Raw genomic sequence first — 11745 nt, forward strand, 5'->3', positions numbered from 1 at the left:
GGATGTAAACCTATTCTGGTAGTAACCTGAAATAAAATTATGAACCTGAAAATGAGAAGAATATGGGACCTTTAATACTAACATCACCATGAGATAGACAGTACACCTCAATATGTCAACTCCGCTCTACCTCAGTGTTTCAAATAATGACTATAACACATTACATATGAGCATGCACATGTCACTGTGCATTAAGCACGTAAATGCACACAATGCATGAAGTTAACAATGATAAATGCTGTAGTGTAACACATACATTGCCACAGTGAATAGGTATATTCAATAAATCATATTTGTTGTGATGCAATATACACACGTCTATAGTAGATAATGCTGCAGGTTGTGCCACACCCAGATGTGAACCAGGAAATTGACTGCGGTTTTATGTTTGCTTCCCACTTTGATATGCAAGAGCTGCAGGAGCAGGGCTCAAAGGGGGTTTCATTTTCAATTTAAGACTCATGATTCAGAGCCGGTGTTCTCAACTCACTGCGGTTTGTAGTACAGTTCAAAAGAGAGAGGCTGGCATACAGAACCTGGCTGCCAAGAGAAGAGAGAAAGAACGCCTGTACGCCTGTGGCTCAGGAGAAATCAAACGAAATGAGGAACCTTTTGTTCTGTCACAGTATAAAAAACATGTCTTTTAACTTTTTTTTTCAAATACCAGTTTGTAGTCAGATGTCTTATGTTTAGAATCTGTTTATTTGCTGGGTTGACAAATATCATACTGCAAGCAAATTCTTGGTATGTTTGTTAATAGGTCCAGTTTAAGTCATAAATTATGAGTTGACTGACTGCTGTGGTACAAGTTATGGTCCTATAATTCCTGGGGAGCACTCCTAGGTATCCTGGGTCCCCTGAAACAACACCATCCACCTCCAGTAAAGGCTCATAATTTATCCTAATTTGGCTGTTTAGCAGCAAGGCTTTCTTTAGTGCTTTAATGACATTAGATGATAGATCCTTTGTTTCCTGTTGGTTGTTTTTAGGAAATATTCTGAAACAAACTAGCCTCTGTTTTTATGTGGGTGTGAAGATTAATTCAAGCAGCAACGTGCACACATTTGAAATAGCACTTATGTTACCACAGTCTTGTTCACAACTTTGTAAGAGAAACATGTAATGATTTTCAGGCGATGACAACATGAGCATCAAGGGAAAGTAAAAAATGAGTGAGTCAATTGTGACATTAAACTCTGTCATCACTTTTAGGGTTCAAAACTGAGCAGCAGATGGCGGTATTGCACCAACATGTCACATGTCAGCTGCCGATAAACGCGAAGAAGAAAAATGGACACGGGAGGATAGAAGAAGAAGAAGACGAAGAAGAAAAACACGTGATTCGCGCTAACTGGAAGCAAGATGGCGGTGGTGGTGCGGAGCTTGCAAGACCAGCTCGAAAAAGCCAAGGAAAGCTTAAAAAATGTGGACGATAATATTCGTAAATTAACCGGACGTGATCCTAATGAATCCAGGTAAAAAGCCCGAATGGTTATTTAGCTTTCGGCATATTTGTAGTGACAGGCTAGCATTCATACGACTAGCGACGTGTGGTAGCATGAGTCGATTAGCTAGTTAGCAAACATTACCGCCTCCTCAGATGGTTTTGCGCTAACTGAACCGACAGAGGCTCACCTTACTGCTGTCGGAACTGATAAATAAACATGCACAGTAGGAAATGAACCCGGTATAAATGTGTACTTTTAACCTTGGAGGGAAATATTAGACCTTTTAGGCCAACTATGGCTGGGCCCTATAGGCGTCGTCCGAGGGTCACCGCGGATTTATCATTTGTAATTTAACCAAAAGGCTCTGCTTCCAGTGAAGTGCCGATATCATTATAGAGAAAGCAGTTTAGGCATTTTCTCCGGAGCTTATGTGAGAACTATACGACTGGTTTTGGTTTTGTTTTGACCTTGTTTCATGCTGTGTTTACAGACCGGGTCAGATCCGTCGGCTCGGCGGCCCCCTGGCAGGCCCCGGTGGAGGTAGAGGCAGAGGAATCAACCTGCTCAGGTAAAGCTCAATGCAACGACATTTATGCTAATCAGACCCAATACTTGCTTACACATTTCCTACAAGGAAAACAAGTTGTTAAATTGTGTCCGTGAATAACAGTAACACCAAACTCGGATCTTAGCAATTGATCAAAATCAAGCGACATTTCTGAATTCACTCACTAAAGGAGCCACTGACTTGCTCTTAATTGATGAAATTATACATTTGTTGAATTGCTTCACATCATTATTACCACATGGCAGAGGTATACGTGGTTGGACGAAGCTTTGAATTAAAAAAGGTTATAAATCACACTTTTACTGCTATTAAGAATTAACTAAACAGCTTTTAAAATAAAACTATAGAATTTAACTGCACCACAGACTACAACTATAACTGTGCATGTGCAAAACATGCACAGGCTATTGATTCATTGTTACTGACAAGAAAAATCAGGCTTGATATTTTTAAAGCATCTGCACACCTCTAACCACTGTCTTGTGTCCTTTCTAAGGCGTAGTCTCTCCGACATTGGAGGCGGCGGCCCCCCTGCCAAGCAGAGGGACATCGAAGGAGCCCTGCTGAGGTGAGAATTGTATAGATGCATGTACATGTACTAACATCTCCTGTAGGTTGTAACAAAATTACCCAGAATTAGTTCTTTTTTTTTGTTTTTGTTTTGAGGCTTTGGTTCATCTTTAGTGTAGAATTGTGATCAGCTTATGACTGTTGAGCTTTTAGATTGATGAAATGAATAGATTTCTGATAATAATCGAGTGTAATGTTAATTTTAGAATATTTGCAAGTTGCTGGTGCTGCTCAACGGGATACGAACTGTTTCATTTCCAATAAGGCTGCCTTAGGCTGAACAGCAGTGAGAAAATATGACTTTAATTACTTTGATTCTTTGCTTTCTAACAAATGGAAAGCCTCAATTAGTATCTCTGCCCTGACAGCTATGAGTGCAGCGTTGCTACATTTGCGTTGCGTCTAAAGTTTCTGTCACTTGATGGCTGTTTTATGTTTCTGTGTGTCTACCTGCAGGCTGGCGGGGGACCAGAGGGCCAGGAGAGACGCGCGTCACGACAGCGACGCCGAGGATGATGACGATGTCAAAAAGGTCGGAATTAGGAGTTAGCTCTACTGAAAAGTGTTAGAAATATGTGCAGCTTGTGGGAAAACTGTTGGATGGCCATGGAAAATGCCTAATTTTGATTGGTTGGCAGGTGTCTGGACTTGTCAATTTGGATCTACTTTTTTTTAGTATGCAGTCTCTTTGTAGAGTAGCATCCTAGTTGAGTAGTTTTAAAAATAGGGAGACCAAAAATACATCAAATGCTGCTCAGTAATGTCAGAAATAGGTGATCATCATTAACTGTCACATTTAAATGTCAGTTACTAGAAGATGTTGGGTCAGTCAGTGTTTTGTTAGACAAACATGTTTTTTTTCTTCCCTCAGCCGGCGTTGCAGTCGTCTGTAGTAGCTACCTCCAAGGAGAGAACACGCCGAGACCTCATTCAAGATCAAACCATGGATGAGAGGGGCAAACAGAGGTAAGCCAACCTGAGCTACAAGCCTGCAGTCCTGTCATTCAGAGCCGACAGCTGTCTTTGTAGTTAAATTTGTTAAAAGGCAACAGCAACCAGAAAATTAATGAAAGTCTGAAGCTAAGGGTCCATATTAATCATGTACAGCTGAAAATCGCAGTCATTTGTGATGGTGGGTTTGTGTTTTCTTGGTTAGGAATCGGCGGATGTTCGGCCTGCTGATGGGGACCCTGCAAAAGTTCAAGCAGGAGTCAAACGTCTCTACAGAGAAGGTGAGGAAAGCTGGTCAATTTATGGGTGAACTGTTGAGCTGAGCTGGCTGCTATTAAGCAAGTATTTCAATCAGTGGAATTAGATGGTGGCTTTTCGCTACTAGACTGATCAGGTCAACTGATTTGGGGGTTTAATGTCACTGATTTTAGAAATAAAATGTGGATGTACACAGGAACAGAGTGGGAGTCCCTGTGCTGCAAGAATGCTCCTTGTTTTTATTGTATTATCTCTGTATTGTGTAAAACACTCTGTAGTTTATTATTTGTATTTTAAGGGAAATTTGGGATTTCCATTCAGTTTACACATGTTTACAAAAACAATTAAAGACCCACCACATTTCTCTCCATAATCTTGTCTGTGTCCATCGTCTACTTTTACCCCCTCAGCAAAAGCGGCGTACAGAAATCGAGCAGAAGCTCGAGGTTCAGGCTGAGACTGAGAGAAAGAAGGTGGAGACTGAAAAGAGGGAGCTGTTTGAAGAGAGGAGAGCCAAACAGACTGAGCTGAGACTGCTGGAACAGAAAGTGGAATTGGCTCAGCTGGTAAGAAAATACACCATCAAGTTTCAGTTTGTTAACTTGTTTGAATTTGGGTCAAGTGGTTTAGAAAATGAATGCATAGATATCGTATCTGGTAAGGTGCACTCCAGTGTAGATAATGTTCAGACATGTTTTGTAATTGTTCATAAAACAGATGAGACAGAGTTTTTACTTTGCTAGGATTTAATTCAACCATGTCTTTCCTCCATTAATAGCAAGAGGAGTGGACCAGCCACAATAACCGTCTGGTGAAATATATCCGTACCAAGACCAAGCCTCATATCTTCTACCTGCCTGGAAAGATGTGCTCCGCCACACAGAAACTCCTCGATGACTCCACCAAGAAACTAAATGGTCAGTACTTTAACTTTAACTTTTTAAAGAATGCTTTAAACTTTGTTGACAAGATGTCATTCGGTCTCACCGAGGTGATCACTGTAATCTGTTTTATTGCTTTTCCTTACAGCTGTGTTTGAGGAGAGGTGCGAGGCTTTTGCTGAACACCTCAGCAAGATGGAGTCCCGCCCCCGGCGACAACCAAACCGCGACCAGGACGGCAACACGGCAGCAACAGGGACGGACCGCCCGGCGGAGGGTAAGCCCGCAGGTCAGGTAGTCAAGGTGACGGGTAATAAGGGGGATGCAGAGATGGAGGAAGAGGAGGAGGAAGATGATGAGGAGGAGGAGGAGAGGGAGAAGGAGGGGGACAGAAAGGTGACAGAGAAAGATGAGGGGGAGGAAAGGAAGGGAGGGGAGAAGGAGCTGTTGAAGAAGATGGAGGAAGAGGTAGAGGGAATGGAGCTGAGTGAGGAGGGGAGTGAGGAGAAGAAAGTAGGAGAGGAGGGGGGTAAAGGTGGAGGGGACATGGAGGAGAAGGGAAAAAAGGAAGCCAGTCCAGGCTCAGAGGAGATTGAGATGGAGGTGGGGGGTGGGCCTGAGCAGGACAGTAAGGGAGAGGAGGGAGAAACAGACAGTAAACAGGCACCCACAGACCTTCAGATTCAAAAGAGCCAGGACACCCAGTCCTCTGAACCAGCCGAAACCAGCCAAGAAGCACCAGAAAGCAGTCAGCCCCAGATCAGCCTCACCACAGAGGAACCAGCAGTTCAGTCCTCTGGGGTTCTGGGCCTGGAGAGGATCCCAGGGTCTCAAACAGCCCCCACAGCCCCTGGGCAGGATTTGATCGTCCCTGGCCTCATGGAACAGGACTCAGCAGTTGAGAACCCGACTGTGGCAGGGAAACCAGAGGACGAAGCTCCCCAAAAACAACCTGATACCCAGGAGGCCCCCAGCATCACCCCTGCACCCGCTAAGGATGGAGAGGACGGTGGGAGAGGGAGGAAGAAGGACAAGGAGCCAAGGAAGGGCCGCAGTCATAGTAAAAGCTCCTCCTCTTCCTCCTCCGGCTCCTCCTCCAGCGGAAGCTCCTCATCTTCTTCTGGATCCAGCCGCTCTTCTTCATCGTCTTCATCGTCTTCGTCCTCGTCATCCAACAGCAGCAGCCGAAGTCGCAGCCGAGATGGCAAGCGCAAGAGGAGGCCATCAGATAGGGGCAGGAAGAAAGGAGAAGAGAGAAGTCACCGCAAGAGAGGAGGGAGTAGCGGTGGAGGGAGAGACTCGAAAGGATCGAAGGAGAGGAGGAAGAGGAGGAGTGATGAAGGGAGGGGCAGGTCGTCCCGGAGCGATAGGGAGCATAAAGATAGAGACAGGAAGGACAAGAGGCGCTAATCTGGTTCTTATTCAGCCTCCGTATGGCAACACAGGAAAACACTGAGGGGAAACAAACTATTTACTTTGTTAGACATAAGATCACAAAGGTTTTTAAACTTACTTGTCCTTGAACCGCCACAGAAAAACCTGTTGAAGTTTTAACGTAGGAGGATTTTTTTCCTCAGTGTAGAGATTTATAAGTCTCTGAAACTGAAATGAAACGATGGATGACTGGTTCTAATTTTCTCCCCTCGTTTTCCCTTTACGCGGTTACAAAAATGTAAACTGGACTTAGAAGTCACAGTACCTTATGGGGAACTGTCTCTAAATAGGACCCCTCACTAAACGGGTTTGAGACAGACGAGACTATTCAAGACCTCATTTTAATCATTTTAAATCCAAATGATTTAACTTTGGCCTGATTTGGGTTTTAAAAGGGTATTTGTGGCACTATGGAAAGATGGTGTTGAATGTTTAGGTTACAGTTTTTCATCCTAATCATAATGCCACAGGCTGGGGTATCAATGGTTATGGAAGCGGTAACCATTAACGCACACTCGTTGTTTTCAAGTTGATGTGACAACGCTGTTGATCCTCATTTATTTCCACCATATGATCAGTGTCGTCCTGACGTGTGTGATTTGCTCAAATTCTGGTTTTTGAAAATGTTTTTTCATTTTTTTTGTACAAACTGAAATGGCTTCAAATTAAAGGTGAGGTAATAGTCTACTTGTGTGTGTTGTTTTTTTAGTTGTGTTAGGGCTGCAAATGATGATGCAAGTGTAAAATGCCAAGATGCAGAAAGATTTCCACCAGTTTCTCTGAAGTGAAAGGTGAAATCAAATGTCTTGTCTGACCCAACAGTCCTCAAAATCCCAATTTAATTTACTCTAATTTCCCTTTTCTACAAAGCCACACGTTCTCATATTTGAAAAGATGGAATGTGGCGTCAGTTTGAACAATTATCAAGAAGGTCGACAGGGTTCTGTCGGTTGTCAATCCAGTAATAATTTTACCTCTAGTGTAGCCTTTAAAGTTTACATTCTAAGACCAAACACATCAAAGTTGCTAGATAAGGATGTCTCATTGTGAAGGGTCTCAAAATGCATCAGCTTTAGGAAACTACACTGTCTGTTTTGAATCTTATGATTTTTCATGCATTTACAAATTTAAAAAACTATCAAAATAATGTTGCACTAAATGTTTATGCATCACCACCAGTGGAAGCATTCAGTAAACTATATTTGAATGACTTGTCTTCTCACACGTGGCAGATGATCTGAGGTGTGATTGGCTCCTGGCAGCCTCGCCCTGTTTGGTGGGTCATTACCCTGGAAGAAGTGGAAACTGAGCTGATTGACAAGAAAAGTGAGGTGATCACTCAGATGAGCCTCTGTTGACGATTATCTATTGAATTTTCCTGGTAGGTGATGCGTGCAGTACTTCTGTCTGCCTCGCTAAAAAACAGTAATGGCAACAATGAGATATTTGTTGAGGCTGAAACACTTAAACATACAAGTAGTTATCCTACAAAGCGTCAAACTTTAATAAACAAATCTTGCATTTAAAACAACCATAAACCTGAAGACTCAATTCACAAAGAAAAAAGTTGCATTTTTCCTACAAAAACAATATCGAACTGCTTTGGCTTCTGTCCAGTTATACAGCAGAGGTCCATTCAAGTTACCAAACTATTTGGTGACTTGCAGTAATACAGGTTCTGAGTTAATGATTCAGTCTCTTCAAAAGTTTCCTCCACTTTAATCACAACATGTGCAGCAGCACCACCAAGGCCTCCAGCATGGCTGTGTGCACTGCACTGTTGGATTTGACTGGCAAAGAGCCTCCATCTTCACTTGTCTGTAAGTTTCTTGTTTCTTGATGGTAAAGCCTGCTGACTGACTGCAGCATCAGTAAGAGGGCTGACCGCACATTCCTCCATAATGTCTTGTTGATATCAGTCATCAGTTCAACACTGTTTCACTCCGGCTGGTCTGCCAGGTCATTCTGCTCAAAGTATCTGCAGAACAGACAAGGACAATATTTTTTTAGCACACAAGCTAAATCTGACTTGGTATATGTATATACTGTATGTGATCTCACCAGTATAAACTGTGGTAAATACCTGGCAACAAGACAGATGAGCAGGTTGAGGGCAGGCAGTTTCTCATCCTCCTGACTCTCCTGTGGAATCATTATATTTATTATACTGTTTTATACTGTTTTAATCCCACAAGGGGAAATTCTTTTTATCACTCACGTTATACATGCATCCACACACACACACAGTGTATAGAGGAGAACGAGTGAATGGGCAGCCATCTGCAACGGCGCCCAACGAGCAGTGTTAGGGGTCGGTGCCTTGCTCAAGGGCACCTCGGCAATGCCCAGGATGTGAACCTGTATTCTCCATTACAAGTCCACATCATACTCTTTTTTGGTCCGAGTGGGACTTGAACCGGCCACCTTTGAGTCCCCAAGCCAAGTCCCTACGGACTGAGCTATTGCCTGAGCTATTATATCAGGACACATACACACAGATATAGTCAGCTGTAATATATCCAAAGTCAAATGACCTGATGGAAATTAGCAAATAGTTTACATTTAAATAAAATAATGTCTACAGAAATAAAAGTGCTGTAATCTGTTGAGTTATTCTGGCAAGACACTCTGCCAGTTAGCATGAGCTGTGAGTGGCAGGATACACTTCAGTGTGAAGTTGAGTGCCAACACTTCAGCAGTGAGCACCAAAAATAGCCAACATGATGCAAAAGTAGCAACTTGTAGATTTCTGCTTAAACACGCCAGAAATAAAAGAGGACCTAAGAGTACAGCAAACACACATTGGTAGTATTACAAACAGGACCATCGCAGTCTAGAGAACATTCGTAAAAGTAAATCCTACCAGCGTGCTGCGGAGCTGAGCACATCTCCTGGCCAGCTGTCTGATGGAGGAGTGAGATTCAGGCAGCAGAGGTTTCTCTAGGCAGGCCAACAAGCAATACAACCAGCGACCCTAAAGCAAGAAATCAAACAATTTCACAATGATTCAAACATGGAAAGTAATTAAAGGAAAGGGTGAATTAAAATGACCATGCAAAAACAAAATAGTATTTCTTCTTCTCAGTAGGTGGTTAGAAAACAATAGCGCTCATTGCTTTTTTATTTTGGTTGGAAGAGATAAGCAGGTACACAGTGCTGCTGTTTACCATGTGCTAAACATGACAACATTCTGTTCATCTCCTATGCCACAATATAGAGCAAAACAAATGCTCCATGTTCTGTGTGCAAACTCCTTTGACAACACTTCAGAAGAATTACCAAAAACAACACGGTGATGTGAGTGTAGCATTGGACTTGTTGATATAATCCATAAAGGTAACTCACCAACTGAGGAACAAAGTCATGTTCATCAAACCAGCTGATGAGAACCTCCAACACCATCAGCACAGTGGACTGTAGAAAGGTGAGGAGAAAACAGATACAACAATCAGACTGTTGAACTGGTTTAAAGTGAGCTCAGTGAGGAGGGGATTTACCTGGTTCAGTCTGCTCACTATGCTGAGGAACGGAGGGAAGCCGACCTGAGTGCAGACACATGCAGTCATGTTTAGATTTCACACAGAGTTCTGCTGATTAAAATCTGTCAAAACATGTCAATATTCAAGGACCATTAACAACTCTGTTTATACAAGAAACATTAACAGCAGACAGCAAAGTAATAGTCAAAAAAAATAAATCAATTAGTCGATAATTCTTTGTCACACAAATGCACATTCATACAACCTTGCTATAGTCCAGTGCTGGCTCTGCTTCAGCATGGCAGGACGAAATGCCTAGATAGACCGTCTCTCCTAAACAAAATCTCTTCCAGCCCTCCTCGTCTGTTAGCTTCGGCTGTGGGACACACACAGAAAAATATCTTACTCAGTTTGCCTCTAGTCTTATGTTCATCTATATAATAATAATAATAATAATAATAATAATAATAATAATAATAATATCAAATTTCATCATTTAATTCTGCTCAAACTCAAACAGAGGGCCCCAAGGGGAAACCCCCCGTGAGATGGTAACCACTTAACACTTCTGTAACTATTGAATGAACTTTTCGGCCATGCCATCTCCTCACCATCTGCACATTGTCGTCCAGAGACTGGCTGCTCCAGTGTTTCCTGTTCTTTGTGATGCTCTGAAAGCAAAACACACAATCCACATTGGATAATTTCAGGTTGTTGACAATTCAAGAAGGGATTTCAAGATAATGCTGTTATGCGATACATTTTTTTGAGATTGTATGGACTACAGTAAAAAAGAAAGACCTGAAGGTTTTGGTTCTACCTGTCTGACACCGGAGAAGTTACCGACTTGCTGCTGCTGCCAACCAAGACTGGGGCAGAACCCCACTGGAGCTGCATGACAACCTGCCACCTAAAGACAGAAGCAGTCAGAAAATTAAAGAAATAGAATATATTTTTCTCATCCCACATTATCTCACACATGCCAACACTGGCCAGTGTCCTTTTCTCCGCTGTGGTGTGCTGGGGAGGAAGCAGCAAGAAGAGGGACACAGCACGACTGGACAGACTGGTGAGGAGGGCTGGCTCTGTGGTGGGCACAGAGACGGACTCAGTGGTGACCGTGGCAGAGAGAAGGACCCTGGACAAACTGCTCCCCACCACCCTCTGCACAGCACCTTCACCAGGCAGAGGAGCCTTACTTGTATACATTTTATACTACCTACCTACTGTCCTTGTGCTCCTGGTAGTAATACATGCATTATTTGTAGCCTTTGTATTATCCATCCAAAGATGATCTTTTTTAATAAATGCACACAGAGCAAAGCAATACACTTAACTCAAATAAACAGCACAATGTACATCAAAATGATGATTCCTGTACATTTACTCACAGAGGCATTAACTGTTTGCTTCTTCTTCAGTTTCTTGGGGTCAATGTGAGCGACCACCACCTCTGGACACTGTGACGCCTCCAGCCTGATGGAGAGGAAACACATCATTCAAGCACATGACAAAATGTCTCTACTCACGCACCTGTACTCACAAAAGGTTCAAAACGAGGAGCAGAGTTTATCAGTCTCGGTATCTGTTTTATGAGGAGCAAAGAGAGGAAATGGGAGCATAAAGCAATATGTATAACACCGACATAGCTGATAGCATCACACAGGCTCCACACAAAGCCACCATGTTTACAATACTTCCGGTGGCAGCATCAGTGTGACACAGGGCAGTCGGCAAAAGACTCTCACTAATTCTGCTCCGTCCAAACGGTCAGACTGGGGTTGTCTGAGGTGAACTTACTGGACTTGTCGGAGGTATTCCTGCGGGTTTCTCGGCGGTCCATTCAGCTCCAGGTTCTCTGTGCCAGCTCCAAACTCAATGGGCAGCAGCCTCGGCATCAACTCATCCACGTCAGACTTCATTTTGTATCAATTGTGAGCTAGTGCGTATCAAACTGTAGCAGGTAAAATGTTGTCAAGTACGAATGAAGCGCGGACTTGAAACAGAAACTTCTTCTGAGGACATAAACAATTAATTTTTCACAGGTGGTGAAAGTACTCACAAACTAGGGAGCCATCTTGGTTGTCGACGCACAGTGATGACGTCTTCTTTGTGCGCGGCGTTGGTTGCCATGGCAATGTAGGCGGCTCGTGTTG

The 11745-nt window shown here is 43.1% G+C and overlaps 2 protein-coding genes across 2 annotated transcripts; one reads left to right on the forward strand and one right to left on the reverse strand.

The window, feature by feature from the left end:
• Window positions 1–1351: 1351 nt before the first annotated feature.
• On the forward strand, window positions 1352–6797 carry pnn (pinin, desmosome associated protein). The gene is made up of 9 exons (XM_073483976.1): window positions 1352–1475; window positions 1939–2016; window positions 2513–2584; window positions 3043–3118; window positions 3458–3552; window positions 3743–3818; window positions 4206–4361; window positions 4574–4712; window positions 4825–6797. The coding sequence occupies exons 1-9, from the start codon at window positions 1363–1365 to the stop codon at window positions 6084–6086; spliced, it is 2067 nt and encodes a 688-aa protein (XP_073340077.1). The 5' UTR covers window positions 1352–1362; the 3' UTR covers window positions 6087–6797.
• A 793-nt stretch (window positions 6798–7590) lies between these two features.
• Window positions 7591–11700, reverse strand: gemin2 (gem (nuclear organelle) associated protein 2). Its single transcript, XM_073483433.1, has 10 exons — window positions 11390–11700; window positions 10981–11065; window positions 10410–10499; window positions 10201–10260; window positions 9855–9965; window positions 9608–9652; window positions 9456–9524; window positions 8974–9084; window positions 8194–8252; window positions 7591–8088 (listed from the first exon to the last, which is right to left on the reverse strand). Exons 1-10 carry the CDS (start codon window positions 11509–11511, stop codon window positions 8049–8051), a joined length of 792 nt encoding a protein of 263 aa, XP_073339534.1. The 5' UTR covers window positions 11512–11700; the 3' UTR covers window positions 7591–8048.
• Window positions 11701–11745: the final 45 nt, after the last annotated feature.

This window comes from Pagrus major, chromosome 16 (genome assembly GCF_040436345.1).
Source record: "Pagrus major chromosome 16, Pma_NU_1.0".
Lineage (NCBI taxonomy): Eukaryota > Metazoa > Chordata > Actinopteri > Spariformes > Sparidae > Pagrus > Pagrus major.